The sequence below is a fragment of the Bombus flavifrons genome, chromosome 16 (genome assembly GCF_040668555.2).
Source record: "Bombus flavifrons isolate JBK064 chromosome 16, iyBomFlav1_principal, whole genome shotgun sequence".
NCBI lineage: Eukaryota > Metazoa > Arthropoda > Insecta > Hymenoptera > Apidae > Bombus > Bombus flavifrons.
The window spans coordinates 8,729,141-8,743,871 of NC_138457.1; the positions used below are offsets into that span (position 1 = coordinate 8,729,141).

The window sequence follows — 14,731 nt, forward strand, 5'->3', positions numbered from 1 at the left end:
CGCTATAATGTTCCTAGCCAATTCTTGCTGTAATTTGCTATAAGATAGTAATATTTCGAGCATCCTATGGTAATCATAGTTAGTGTAAGTTTTATCATAGTCGAGGAACTTCAGGAAAGTTTATTATTCGTATGGATTCTGGCATTACGATACTGTATTACGGCTCGAATAGTGTACGTTCTGAAATAGGAGCAGTGAGTGTAAGTAATATCAAGTGATCATACGAAGGCGCGCTAACAATATTTCTTTCTCTTTCGTTTCCCTATTAATTTTATTGAGTCCTAGGTAAATAATTGACTTGATCTTTGTTTATACTTATGCTGACATGAGTCGGTGATCATTTATTAAAATGCAAAGTACGAATCTACTAATGTCGCTTTATTTACAAGAGTGTCGGCACCTTTTTTTTTCTTACATTTTAATTCGCCGGCTCACAGTTTTATCAAAGTATTCTTAGTAATTTTATTTCGATGCTCTCGAGCTGTTTGTGTAATCAAAGCGTCGCGTCTCATCGAGGCTGCATTTGCATTCAATAACTTCAGATAATAAGCCTATTGTTTATTGTAGCATGCAAAACGCAGCTAACATGTGCGTAAACGCATATAGTTAAAGAGAAATAAATTTATGTATGCTTATGATTTACGACTTGGTTTGGGCGCTATAATTATTCGCTCCGATTAATTCGATTCGGTTTGTCAATGATCGATCACGCGGCTACTTTTTATCAAGTAAATCGCGCACATAATTAAGTCTGTGGGAACGGATGTGACTCCGTGAAGAAAGAATTTCGTTCCCACATTTCTTTCTTACTTTTACCGCACATTATTATCGTATGATCCTTCCTCCAACCGGTACACCTTAGTTATAAGTTATAATTTTTCTATAAAAGAAAGAAAAAAATTGTATTAAGAAATAAAAAAAAACAAAATTTCTATTTAGCTTTTATTCATTTTTTTTTTATAAATTTTTGTCCGCATAATGATATAAATCTTGATATAAATAATAATATAATATAATAATAATAATATAATAAATGATATAAATAGATTAAAACTTATTATATACTATTATTTTATGCAATTATTTTTTGTATAAGCATTTTCTATGCTATATACAATATTAAAAATTTGTATATTTTCTATATACTATTTCTTTTTCTTGTTTTCTATCCTTTCCTCTATTATTCTAACTGTTTTATTAACATGTCCCATTAAACACATATATCATACATAATACAATGTTTAAATAAATTCTGTAAGAATACTATACTAACAAATGTATCTTGCATTTTTTATTTTCTTTCTTCATACAATTCTTTATTGTACAATTTTTTATATATTTTTTAATTTTTCTTTCTTTAATTATTCAGTAGTTTATAATGGAAGGAGGTGGAGTACTTACAGCAGAACGCAGTCCTGCACGTGCAAATCTGCATGTAGCTTTCAGTGAAAAGGGTGAGGTAAAGGAACGCAGGGAAAAATTCTTAACAGCCAAGTATGGGTCTCATCAGATGTCTCTTATTCGTAAAAGACTTGCAGTTGAAATGTGGCTCTTTGATGAGCTAGAAAAACTATATGAATCAGTTGTAAGTTTAAAATTAATCTCTTTGTAACTAGGAGTTATTACATAGATATAAATTATTTATCAATTTTCATTAATTGACAGAATGAAAATGGTAAAAATCGGGAAGTTGAAATAGATATAGATGAACTTCTTGATATGGACAGTGATGATCATAGACGAAGATTTTTGCAGGTATGTATTTGTACATTAGATTAGATGGTTATTATCAAAGCTGATATACATTAGTTATTGTTATTTATTGTTTTATTTTGTTGTTATAGGAGTTACTGGTTGATACAAAGAAACCACCACATGATGTAAATGTAAGTGCAGCTCTTAAGCTTGTTTTGATAAATTTGCAATTATTTGTTGTAACAATATCCTTTCTCCTAAAATTTAATACTTTGTGACTAATATATACCTGAAAATAATATATAGTATTTTTAATGAATTAATAAGCTCGATTATAATGTACCTATGGTTCTGGAGGAAAATTTGATTGATAAACTGGGGCCTTGTCACTAACGGAAGTTCATCTCTTTATTTATATGTTTCAGAAATTCATTAACGATTTACTTGAAAAAGCTAAAACACTTTGAAGAACTTCCGCGTTCTTCTTAACACTTACGTGTTTGCAAGGACTTTTTTGAAGCATGAACAAATTTGCTCAGATTTTGGGACGAGTCAAAGACATATTCAAGCCTTAAATGAGTCGCGCGCATACGTGACTTAAATGCCAATTTATCATTATACTTGGATCGAACATAATGGGGAAAAGAAAATGAAAAAAAATCTAATCCATCAAATGACTCTGCACATTTTTATTCTAGCGTATATTATTTCATATTGAAATCGTAAGCATTAGTATCTGACTTATCTCAGTACAACGGCTAACTTTGTTAGTTATTTATGTGCGCATCGCATATCAAGTAATAAATCTCACAGTACACGGAACTGCCTTGCTGTACGATCCATCCAGTGTGATGTATAGTAGAAAACGTTTGTTCTTCTACACTCTAGTTTTGTATGCATTCTATACTCCATTGTTCGTAGTAATATTTATGTTATTAGGGGATAATTAACTAACAAAGATACTTCCAAAACACTGTAACTATATGAAATAATTTCTATGCATATCCTAAGTTCATTGAATTGTCACAACTGAGGATATGATTGGGTTTGAAACGATTAATATTTTTTATGTTGTAGCAAATTAATACAAACTTTTTTTTATTTATTGTAGAAGATACTTTAAGGGGGCAGATATGCAAAATTTCGCATCGAATGCTTGTATGAATTTAAAGGGGAAAAAAAGAAAGAAACGAAAAAAAAAAAAATGATGGAATCTGTTTGATAATATAATAAAAGCGTGTATGTTTCAGATGATATTATCACTGGCATAGTAATAATTAAAACGTGGAAATGACACCTATCGTTGCTCCAGTACCGAATCAGTATTGAAAATTATCGTGAAGCAGAAATTAACTCTGCCGTAAGTTTGTCATTTTCCTCCTCTTTTCTTTTGAATAATTGTTGATTGAAATTTTTCAAAGTTCTTGTTAAGTCGTTAATAAAAAAAAAGGAAAAAATGAAGGGAAAACCATAAAAACATTCCTACATTTAGAAAGATATTAAATTCTTTATATTGTAACGACGATGTAGTGATGATTTTTTAAATTACTTTGTTACTTATATAATCATGTTGTTAATTTTCAAGATTTTAAATTTCTATTTATAGACGTGTTATACTCGTTTAAATGATCGGTCGATCATCTTTAATGAATCTTTAATAGATCAATTCGCGTATTTGTCTCGAAAAAGAAAGAACAAATGGAACGAATGTACAAGTCCTCTGTTTTGACGGCCTCGTTTGGATAAAATAATTGTAAATGCGTAGAATTATTCGTGTATATCTATATGTAGTACAAATTAGCGTTTGTGTTATGAAAAAAAAAAAAAATAATTCACCGTCGCAACAGAGTGCAATCATAGGTGACATTTATACGATTTACCGACAGTCATTTAACATACGAGCTATCGTGTAAAATGTATCCACAGTTACTGTAAAAGAGGAAGGGAGTGAATTTAACGCAAACTTCCGGATAACCCAAAGGATCTCTTGCACCGATGTATCTCGCATTAATTACTTAAAACCAAAAATAAAAAAAAAAAGACTGCACAAGTGGAATTTACCTTCCTCTTAGACACCATATATTATAATATAGATGCGTACAGAAATCACAGTAAGTGGCAAAACAGGATGGATAAGATGGATATATTATCGAAGATCGAATACACAGTATCGGATGTTGAACGGGGAACCAAAAAGTTTTCTGTTTATGCTGGACAAAAACATAAAAAGCAATACCTATATGATGTGATTACTTAAAAATATATATTCATGTGAAGGAAAAAGGAAAGAAATGGCTAGAAGAACTCTGTGGCTACCTCGTACGCCATATTTCTAGTGCTATTAATCCCCATTCAAAGAACAGATAAAAAAAGAAGAAAACGTGGAGAAACAAGAATGATTTTATCCAAGCAAAGACTTAGTGAATCACTATCATTTTACGAGATATATTTGAGTGTACAGAGATTCACAACTGCCATTTGTTTTTTGGCAAAAATGTGATCTTTGTAGACTTGATCTGAGGGCATAGAGAAATGTGTTTAGAATATCTTTCTACTCACCCATCCTTCAAACAAAAAAATATACTTCCATTTAGGTGAATAACGTGTAATTAAAGGAGAAAAAAAGGTCTTGTCACTCAATTATATATATTTAAAACTTTATACGACAAAATATATGTGAATGTGTAATTAAGATTAGGGAAGTAAAAAACAAAAGTACTATACAATAAACCTTGATCTCATAATAAAACGGTGCAATCGTGACGTGTTCGTTCACTTTTGATCAAGTGGAGTCATATGACTATATGACACACATATTTAGCGATTGATTTTTATGTCGAACGAAGACGTCAGAATCCAATCAGAGTTTATTGTACTAGAAACGATACAATCAATTGGTGCACTTGTGATTTAGTGTTGTACAACGGTATGCGACCTTCGATAGAATTATGTTCATCGAATCGGCACGTAAAACGGAGAAGAGGAAAAAATACAAGAAGATTATGAAGTTTTTAAATTTTATCACCAGAAAACAATGTCGCTGTAGAAACCGGCTCCTTTGTTCTTTCGTCCTGCGTTATAAAATAAAAACGTGGATCAAGTGCTTTGCGTGTAATGCTCGTTGGCATGTGAAGAATGTTTCGTAATATATATGTATCGTTCCGGCTTCGTGTCTTTAAAAAAAGAAAGGCGTAGGGAACTCGTGTGTAATTGGTATGATGCGATTTCAACGTTATTTTCTCGGTGAGTCGTTTTTTGCAAGAAATGCGTGGAATACATTAATGTCTCGAAGAAAAAGAAGAAAACACGATGAAAGACGAAAATTTATATCCGTAAAATGGCACTGGAATTTCTCATCCTCGTGTGAATGTCTTGGAATGTTAATGTTGTAATATTGAATCAAATTAATCCATAATACTCTTAAGTAAGAGGGGAAAGCACTTTTACACTGATGAAATAAAATTGAAACTTCCGCGATGAAAAAAAAAAAAAAAAATAGAGAAAGAATAAGAAATTTAGGACTCTTGTTCCTTACGTTTTAAATTGGCGATATTGCCGTTTCCACGAGGAAACCATATTTTGCATCAACATGTACTGATTATGTAAGAGATTGTATTTACTTGCACAAACAAAATAAGAATTGGATAACAGAAAAATTTATGGCTCGTTTCTTTCCTTTTCTTTCACCCAATGAACTAATTACTGTATACAATATTAATAAATTGGAAATTTATTACTTCACAATTATAAACGCAGGTTACGCTAAAAAGACTAATTCTTTTTTGCAATAAGGTGCGAAAGAATAATTAATATCTTTTTTAATCTTTCATTAAAAATTAAAAAAAATCAAGAAAAGAAATCTTAACTGCAGTAATTACATTATTGTACTGAAAATATTTATTCATCAATATGGAATTCAGTTTAAAATGGTTTCAGCGAGTTATATCAAAGGTTTATTCGTCATATTATACAGAAGTTTCTCGCATTTATAGTGTGCGGTAGCTGATTGCGATACATATCCTCATAGAAAAGACTTCTGAAAAACTAGCTTGAATAAAGATATACGAGATCGATATACGTATTCGTACTAAATAAATTTGTTATCCGTGAGATTCCTCTATGATTACTATACATCATCTTATTCGTAAAAATATGTCACTCGTACTATAATGTCACAGTGACACTGCATTGTGAATGAAGCGTAAGACACGTTAATCGATCGATTTTGCAATTGGAACAAGAGAAAAATTTATATAAATACTTTACATACAGTATGCGAAGTAATTATATTAAAAGGGCAATCTATGGAGGATGGGAATAAGTTAATATATCTGTTTTCAAATCCTTCAACATCTCATTGCTTAATTGGTATAAATTACTAACAAAGATTTCAAGCAATGATCATTATGAGATAAGATATATGTTAATCAATCTTTTACTTTGCTATAATTACTTTATTCATTGTTCTAAAATATTCAGCTTTTGATTAAGATAAAATTGAAATAATTAATTAATTGAAGTGATATTATCAGTTTCACATTTTGTAATACGAATTTAATAAATAAGAAATTTTGTTTAAACAAATACTTTATTAATAACTTATTTAATAATTTCCTTTGTTCGATATAATTACTTCGTACACTGTAGCGAAGCCTCTTCGATTATACTTATGAATTTCTTATACCGAGCGCCTGTTCCAATTCTGCGCGTTTCTGTTGAACCTTCGTGTAGAAATATCTACACACTGCTTCCTGCGCCCACGGTTGATAATAGAATTCTGCTCTGCGTTCTTCTTCTGGGTTGCCAACAACGTCTATCATGGTCTTCAAGTCCCTCGTTTGCGAGATAATCCATTTGTTGATGAACTGCTGAGGATCTTTAGCGAAACTCAAGAAGAACTCTCGGTTCGTTTTTAACTGGTTGATCGTTTCGACCGTTTCGTGGATTTTGTTGTCAAGGCTCTGGATTTCTTGTTGACTTGCTGTCGATAACAGGAAGTTGTTCATCTGTGTTTTTAACGTATCGTCAACTTCCACGTCTATGTCGTAACACGCAGTCTGTTTCGTTTCTGTACCTAATTTAGAACGTGATAGAACAAATGGTTATTTTTTGTTTTTGCAAATCTTGGAATATGGTGTGCACTTCTTAATTATTATTGGAAGATCCTTTTGTAAACTCATATTTTTGAGAATATAATTACAAAATACAGGGTCGGCAGAAAATTGTATTACCTACCAAGTATTATATAAAGCACCATACTTTGGATATATTATACATTTTCTCACACTATGTGCATTCTGTGCAATTTCACACTTTCAAGTTTCTTATAGATGCATACAAATCCGCACTATAATTATTATTGATAGGTACCTTCGACGCTAATAACGTGATTGATCACGATCGGGTCTGGAGGATGGAGCAACGGATTTAAACGCTGTGGTATTTCCGCGAATTTCATCCTTGAGCAGGCGAATATTTGTTCGAGATATTTATCACAGTTTATGAATTCCCTTTCATGACTGTCTTGAAGCTTGTGTGTCTTTATGTACTGCCAAAGAGCAGAGATGATAACAGGTCGCGTTTGGGTATGTACACCTAGAAGTCGGGCTAATCTAGGATCTAGCTTAAACTGCAACCAAAAAATTTCTGTTAAATTCTAACTCAGCTTACATTTATTTTATTCATTAATAAGGATGTATTTGAACCAGAGGATGTCAAACTGGGAAAATTTAATTAACTTAAATTAAAGTAGTCAGAGACAATTAGAATGTTAAGCATTTTTAATTTTACAAATTTTGATACATCCCTTTTATTTAAAAGAAATGTTACCTGTAAGGGTTGATAGTCAAGAAGCAAAAGAATAGTGCATCGAACATTTTTATCTCCAGGTCTTTTCACTTGGAAACCATCAGTTTCTTGTGTTGTCAATGTACGGTGCCATTCAACCAAGTGATTGTCAGGTCCATATAGATCTTTATCCAATTCTATAACTAGACTTTTAAAAAAGGAAGAGAATTTCCTTTTTACCTAAAAATTATTGTAATATAAATAAATTATCCTTTGTTTTCAGATGATCTATGGTTTTCTTTTCTAAGAATAAATTGATTTTTACTTTATTAGGATCATTTTTCGTATCGTCTAAAAGTCGTCCCTCGACTCTAAGTTCCCAAGATGCAACCGAACCTTCTTCACCCTCGCCAGCCTCTTTCGCCGGGTAGAACGTATTCGAAATAAATATTCGCAATTTTCTTTTCTGTTTCATTGGGCGTTTCAGTGCTTCTTGTATATCAAGTCGCTTTCTCATTATAGTCGCGTCTAATTTCCTCTCAAATGCAAGTAAGTCCATATAAGCCTGAGATTCAGGCACTAAATCGCGCACTTTTTGTGGCAATATCTTGTCTGCTAGCTTTTTCTTCTTCTTGGACGTGGAATGTGAAAAATCACTGTTCCAAAAATACCTATATGAGTTTGTGTAAAAATCATAGATTCAAAAATCAATAAACCAATTTTTAAGCTTATGAAATGCAGTGAAGTTCCTGGTGAATTCAGTGAATGGTTTCTTTTTAACATTTTGATGATGACAAATAAATTAATAATTTAATAATCAAGTAACCAAATTGATAAAAAATTAATTGACATATTGCTTTTTGAAATGTACAAAATCATAGATACTAAAAGCTAGTTTATTTCAATAAAAAAAATTAGTTAATACATTGTTTAATGCAATGAGTTAATGAGCAAAGTAATACAAAATATGGATGCAAAATTAAATAAAAGCATGCAGTGTTAGTGTACTTACGGTTTCTGTTGTGACATAGGAATACGTTGATCTGCGCTCCTTTTTCCAACAGGTGGAGTCGGCATAGGCCCTTGTCGCATGTTCGAATACGGTTGATTGGCTCTTATTATACTGGCTGGTCCAGGACCTGCATTAGCCATTTGTGGAGGAGGAGTGAATCCGGATCTCTGCTGCATCTATATAAAAATTAACTTAGAAGTTCCTTACTGTTCCAGTTAATTCAGTTATCTTAATTCTTATATACTTACAGGAAAATTTGGGCTAGAATACTGCCGTAAATTAGGAGGCACAGATGATGCAGCATACCTTTGTGGAGGAGGGCCATTATTTCCTGTATTTGGTACAGGAAACCTTTGTGCCATGTTTCTTTGGTGATAATCCTACTGATTCAAATCAACAAACGTTTCACTCATACAAATATTGTTGTATGGTTTACAATAAACAAAAGAATTTAAATGAAACTTTATCAAACTTTATCTACAGCAAAGTCACACAAATTGCTATCAAAATATACAATATTTTATTACATAAGAAAGTTTATTTATGTCCCTTGTACATAAAATTACTTATTTTTATACACAGAAATAAAAAGACAATGCTTTTTCAATAAACACTTTGGCTTTTCTGTCAAACTAGTGCAACTAGAAAACAAAAATATAACCTCAAAAAGCGTACCTAATTACAACTCTACTTAAGTCGCAATTAATCGTGTTATTTTTCTAAGTATCGTAACATTGTTAACAAAATGGTAAATTTCATAAAACAATCGGTAAAAATATAAAGAAGATGAATATCGAAAAGCTGAATTAGAACTTTTCCGTCAGAATTGAGTGCATTTTTGCATCACAACACAGTTGCACTTGGAACGCTTTAAACTGCAATGTTCTATGGCTTGATGCGAATCAAAGTATGAAAAGAGAAAAAAGAACGACGAACAAGTGAAACGAATTTGGCAAATAATTGAAAAACAACCTACGCCTTCAAAATTTCTTTCCGCTTTCCTCCAGGTTTAATAAGTTCTCGAAAAGCGGCAGATTATGGGGGAATAATTTTTCTGATTCATGAGAGGGCGCCACCATCTGTACCGTCTGCAGGGATTTTTTAAACTTAATTTTTAAATTGCTAAGGACCTGTTTTTGTATTATAACGTAATTTAGTTTAAAATATTGTAGAATTACGCTAAAAGCATTTTTTTAAATCTTTCATGACTTTGTTTGTTTCCTCTAATTGTTTACTAAAGACTTTCTAATTTCTAATATAGAATTATAGAATAATGAAACTATAATATGAACTTTAACTCATTTCAAGTATCATTAACAACTTACTTTACAAAATTCTGACAAAAAAGTACTTAATTATTTCATTATTCACTGTTTTCATGTAAGCTAAAGTAGTTAGATGGGAATATATTTCTACGTGATAAATTATCGATTATTAGTTTTGTTCTTTTGTATGAATTTTTAGAATAAAATAATAGTAAATTTCTTTAAAAAGTAATTTTATAAATTTCCTATATATAAAATTTCCAAATCATTTAACTGTGTAATAACATTCTGAATTTCTTGTAACATTGAATAAGTCAATTAAAAGATAGTAATAATAGAATACCTTGAATACCACCTGCGCACGCGGATTCTCATGAAAACAATAATTAATCATGAGACGCGTGGGGATTTAATCCCGAACGATTCCGCGTTTAAATCGTAAAACGCGCTCAAATTAAAGTGGGATTAGGTGTCGACAATTATGGCACGGCCACTCAAGTTACAAAATGGTCGTTAGGAACGATAATGATTTTCGATATGATCACGTGTTCCAAAAGAACCGAAATTATCAGATTTCGACGAAAATTTTGCTCGTTGACAACGAAGAGGGGAAATGGAAATACGCAAGATGCCGCGATTATATTTAAATCTGAGTCAGTAGCCAGCGATTTCGCCAGTGAAGAATCTTCCATATCGTTGGAATTAGAGTTACGTTGATTACGCAATTCTACGTTATCGCGAATAAAAATCCCCATAGGAAACAGCTTTAGGAACATATTTAAGCTTAGACTAGAAATGGCAATGTCTTGTGATTTTTTTTCTTGAAAACTATAGATACTGGCTACATTAAATTTTGTGTATTCATTCACACGTATTTCAAGATATATATATATATATATTTCTTTTATTGAGATAATAATTTCAAATTTCAAATGATGATTTAAAAAATACATGAAATATAAAACATTCTGTAATTATGTTAGTTTGAGATAAATGATGTAGTTTGTTTCTATTTACATACTTACATTATGTTTGTTATTTTTTTTTTAAAAGAATGGATTTCTTCTTAAGTTTGAATTTTAAATAATTCTTTTATAAGAGCGCCATCTTAAATAAGAATTTTTAAATTGTCCATCTTTTGGCGGGCTTTCATCCTCAATCTGTTGGCTCTTCACGTGAATTCAAAAAGTGGATCAACGTAATAATAACTCGACCCATATGACGGCTGGTTATTTAAAGAAAAAACCTCTGATACTCTTTGCGCAATCGAATTTCCTTTTTCCCGTTTTTTGTTGAATATTTGGAGCGTAGAATGCAGCGATGGAGTGCGTTTGAGTAACAATATGGCGACTTATAGATGGAAGTTGAGGAACAGAATATGGAACGAAGTAAAGATCGTATTTTTCGTTAAAATTACAAGTTTATAAATTAGTTAATAGGAAATTTGAAATAATTGTGGCTTTTATCATCGAAAAGTCTTAAATCTTTTACTTTCCAGCGCAACATTAACGAAAATAAAGCTCGGCTTCAATTTTAATTTAATTCTATATTGAAATTTTTATTTGCGGTATGTAACAGTTTTTTAATTTAATTTGAAATTGAAATTCTGTGTAGTATCTTTCTTAGAAATTAATTTAAGTTTAGATTTATTCACAAAATTTGCATCTATTGGCAACTATAATCTACCTACTATGTTTCTTATGTAGATACTTATTTATTATAGTATCAAGTAGCTAAGTAAGAGTAGCTATTAAAATCGTGGAAAGGAAGCAACACAGTGAATAAGTAATACGACCAAGAAAGCGGAAGGAGAACCGTCTAGAATTAGTCAGCCTCTGAATCCATCACCACCCACCGCAGTCCACAGTGCGCTTCCACCGAAATGGAGCAAATAATACATCAGCAATAAGAGAAACATTATTACAATCTAATGGAGAATTTTACAAGCAACAAAATTTCAGCACTTTCAACAAATTAGTTATATTATGTTTGGTTAATTATTATAACACTTTCTAATATCGTACAGTATGCATAATTTCAGAATTTATGACACACCAATCTTGAAAGTTAGACTACTAAAAAGCTACAATTTATTTCAGTTCACCCAATTCTCAATTTCAAAGTTATTTATAATTTATTCCAATTCAGAAGCAGGTACACAAGCATACAGTTCACCTATCTTCAAATTCCTAAAGCTCTTTTCCAAGTTGCTAAACCACCTTTAATCGCCTACATGATACAAATGCCTGGATTTGCGTCGTGCAAATCTCGAAATCTACTCTACAGAAATTCCAAAATTCGTGACGAATCAGCAAATATGAAACCACGAAAAAGGTTACAATTTATAGAAACTCCGATTCACGACCAAGTACACAAACAAGTAGGCAATCCCATCTCCACTTGCACAAGTTGCAAAACCATCCTAATCTTCTGCCTCTTGCAGCTTCCAGCGCGTAATCACTTGCTGCAACCTCACCTACTCCACTGTAATACAACGACTATATACAAGTTACTGGATCAAATTTACCTAACTCGAACGCATGATTTTTCCAATGCTGTCGCACGTGGAACAACTATCGCGTGTATCGTGGAGGCGCAGCTTGGCAGTGGCGATTTTGGAAATTCTACGTCCAAGTGAATAAGCCGCTAATATTAGATCGTTGAAAACTGCGGAAAGCATGTACTCCTACACTGGTAAACATAGATACATGGACACGTACGTGGCGTCGTCATTTTCGAAACACACGAGGTCTGCACCCGAGGTGTTGGACAGTTTCCTCCAAAGCGTGGGCCGTGTTCCCGCCATCTTCGTCCACTATAAGAGGGATCGGCTCTAGGACCAAGCATTTCAGTCCTCTTCGACAAGCACCGCAAAGCACGAGGATGGCTCTCGAACGACAAGTGCGCGCCAAGGTATGAGCTCGAGGATTTTCGTGCATCGTACGTTCGTTTCGTGAAGAATCCGGGAACATTTTGCCTTGTGCGAGATCGTTGCAACTTTATTTCGCTCAGTCGCATCCTGCCAACTCTGTTGTGAATCCATCCATCGTGAATATTCCGCTCGTCCCTGCTACCCTTTCCAACAACCCTTGCGTGTGCTGTAAATCTTCCAACTCGTACGAGACAAATTCTTTAATTCGTGCGATGCAAATGTGTAAAATCGTTTCACGCAAGTCTATGAATTTGTCTCACGCGAGCTTCTGCGTTTCAAAGGGTTGCGCTGAGCTATGGAGCTCGGAGCTGGGCCGAGCTGGATATCCGTGTTTTTCACGATTGAAATAAACCATTGTGAATCTCGTAATCGATATCGGTGACTACAGATGGGAAGATTCATGGGTTTCGATGTTTAAAATTGCTCATTCTTTGGATTTGACAAGTGTTCTCCAGAAAATTCTTTTTCCGTGAAATTTCGAAGAATTTCACGTGGATGGTTCGTTAGTGATCTGCATAAGTTTCGAGAAAGAAATCCTTGCGGTATTTATCGGAACTTTTCTGGAATTATACAGCCGATATATTTTAGGGAAAATTCCCAGTTCGGAGATGATTTATTTTTTAACTCTGTATTTTTTTAACGATAGTTCGCGAAAACAGTGATTTCACCCGATTGTCTCGTTGCAGATCGCTGCAAAGCGTAACCCAGAACAGGAGAAAGAGGCTCAAGAATGGATCGAGTCGATTTTGGGCAAGAAATTCCCACCAGGTGAAGCCTTCGAAGATGTCCTCAAGGATGGACAGGTGTTGTGTCATCTGATGAACAAGATCGCCCCTGGATCCGTCGCCAAGATCAATAGCAGCGGTGGTCAATTCAAAATGATGGAAAATATCAACTCGTAAGTCTATTTTGGAAATCACCTAAAAGTTAGAATAAGTTTGAATCTTTGAAGATGCAAAAACACATACGCGCGAAAATTTATAAAATATCCAAAGTATAATGCTCTTTGCAATATTTAATAGACAAAATATTTTGCCTCTGCTGTAAGTTCCTCTTTCTTTTGAATGATATTGATAAAAGTACTAATTTGTATAAATATCTACAGTTTGAACTGTATAAATAAAGCGAGATGAAACTATCAGCTTCTTACTATCAGGTTCCAGAAAGCTTTGAAAGAATACGGCGTGAACGACGTTGACGTGTTCCAAACGGTCGACTTGTGGGAGAAGAAAGACATCGCACAGGTGGTGACGACCCTCTTTGCTCTTGGTCGTACGGTAAGTTTAATGAAAAAACCGGATCAGTGGTATTTAATAGGCGCGTAGCCTGATTATGCAATCGAGTGGATTATTTAGTTTAATTCCATGCCATCTACAATCTCTAATTTCCGATCGTCTCAGTGTCTAACTTCTGTAACAAAATACAATATCTTAGCTTGACCTCCATAATCGCTTTCCACATTACTTTGATCCTTTGATTATTCCACGAAAAGTTTCGCTAAATTGCAAATAAAATCTTCTCCACAGACGTACAAGCATCCAGAATGGAAAGGACCATATCTGGGACCTAAACCTGCTGAGGAATGCAAACGCGAGTTCACGGAGGAACAATTGCGCGCCGGTGAGACGATGATCGGTCTGCAGGCCGGTTCCAACAAAGGTGCCACCCAATCTGGCCAAAGTATCGGTGCCACCCGCAAGATCCTCTTAGGAAAGTGAATCAACGCGATATCAACAGGTTTAGATTAAAGAAAATTTATACTTTGTATGTACCATGTATATAAATATATATATTATGTATTTATTTTGTATTTTGTAATTAAATAATATATATAATATATATTTGTTATTTAACAAAGAACTGGTTGTATCTATCCTCGCCCTTATTAGGTCATTGCCGCGTGTCGTTTCGTCATTCGAAATTTTCCAAGGTTTCTAGAGTATTCTCGAGGCTGGTGTAAAAATACTACAAACGTGACGGTGGCCGTTGCGGATCGACGTTAACAGCGTTTTTAAAGCGGCTGCCAGTGTTTTATAGAAA

The 14,731-nt window shown here is 33.2% G+C and overlaps 3 protein-coding genes and 2 long non-coding RNA genes across 13 annotated transcripts; 3 read left to right on the top strand and 2 right to left on the bottom strand.

The window, feature by feature from the left end:
- The first annotated feature begins 90 nt into the window (after positions 1-90).
- On the top strand, positions 91-5,047 carry LOC138188538 (protein phosphatase 1 regulatory subunit 14B). Of its 4 annotated transcripts, none has more exons than XM_069130452.1 (5): positions 91-200; positions 1,370-1,585; positions 1,666-1,755; positions 1,845-1,886; positions 2,121-5,047. In XM_069130452.1, the coding sequence occupies exons 2-5, from the start codon at positions 1,379-1,381 to the stop codon at positions 2,160-2,162; spliced, it is 381 nt and encodes a 126-aa protein (XP_068986553.1). In that variant the 5' UTR covers positions 91-200; positions 1,370-1,378; the 3' UTR covers positions 2,163-5,047. The 4 variants fall into 4 exon arrangements, with proteins under 4 accessions (XP_068986553.1, XP_068986552.1, XP_068986551.1 ...); XM_069130451.1 differs by having other exon boundaries at positions 105-200; positions 1,373-1,585; positions 2,946-5,047; XM_069130450.1 differs by having other exon boundaries at positions 109-200; positions 1,373-1,585.
- Positions 3,606-9,582, bottom strand: Bap60 (Brahma-associated protein 60). 6 transcript variants are annotated; one of them, XM_069130448.1, is made up of 7 exons: positions 9,471-9,582; positions 8,743-8,874; positions 8,495-8,670; positions 7,808-8,138; positions 7,525-7,722; positions 7,062-7,324; positions 3,606-6,765 (listed from the first exon to the last, which is right to left on the bottom strand). In XM_069130448.1, the coding sequence occupies exons 2-7, from the start codon at positions 8,854-8,856 to the stop codon at positions 6,363-6,365; spliced, it is 1,485 nt and encodes a 494-aa protein (XP_068986549.1). In that variant the 5' UTR covers positions 8,857-8,874; positions 9,471-9,582; the 3' UTR covers positions 3,606-6,362. The 6 variants fall into 6 exon arrangements, with proteins under 6 accessions (XP_068986549.1, XP_068986544.1, XP_068986545.1 ...); XM_069130443.1 differs by having other exon boundaries at positions 7,808-8,153; XM_069130444.1 differs by having other exon boundaries at positions 7,808-8,153; positions 8,743-8,877.
- LOC138188540 (uncharacterized) lies at positions 6,629-8,031 on the top strand. The gene is made up of 2 exons (XR_011175526.1): positions 6,629-6,765; positions 7,062-8,031. It is a non-coding gene; the product is annotated as an uncharacterized LOC138188540 (long non-coding RNA).
- A 2,930-nt stretch (positions 9,583-12,512) lies between the features above and the next one.
- Mp20 (muscle-specific protein 20 transgelin) lies at positions 12,513-14,551 on the top strand. The gene is made up of 4 exons (XM_069130449.1): positions 12,513-12,672; positions 13,378-13,589; positions 13,848-13,968; positions 14,218-14,551. The coding sequence occupies exons 1-4, from the start codon at positions 12,643-12,645 to the stop codon at positions 14,407-14,409; spliced, it is 555 nt and encodes a 184-aa protein (XP_068986550.1). The 5' UTR covers positions 12,513-12,642; the 3' UTR covers positions 14,410-14,551.
- On the bottom strand, positions 12,606-13,273 carry LOC138188541 (uncharacterized). The gene is made up of 2 exons (XR_011175527.1): positions 13,044-13,273; positions 12,606-12,992 (listed from the first exon to the last, which is right to left on the bottom strand). It is a non-coding gene; the product is annotated as an uncharacterized LOC138188541 (long non-coding RNA).
- Positions 14,552-14,731: the final 180 nt, after the last annotated feature.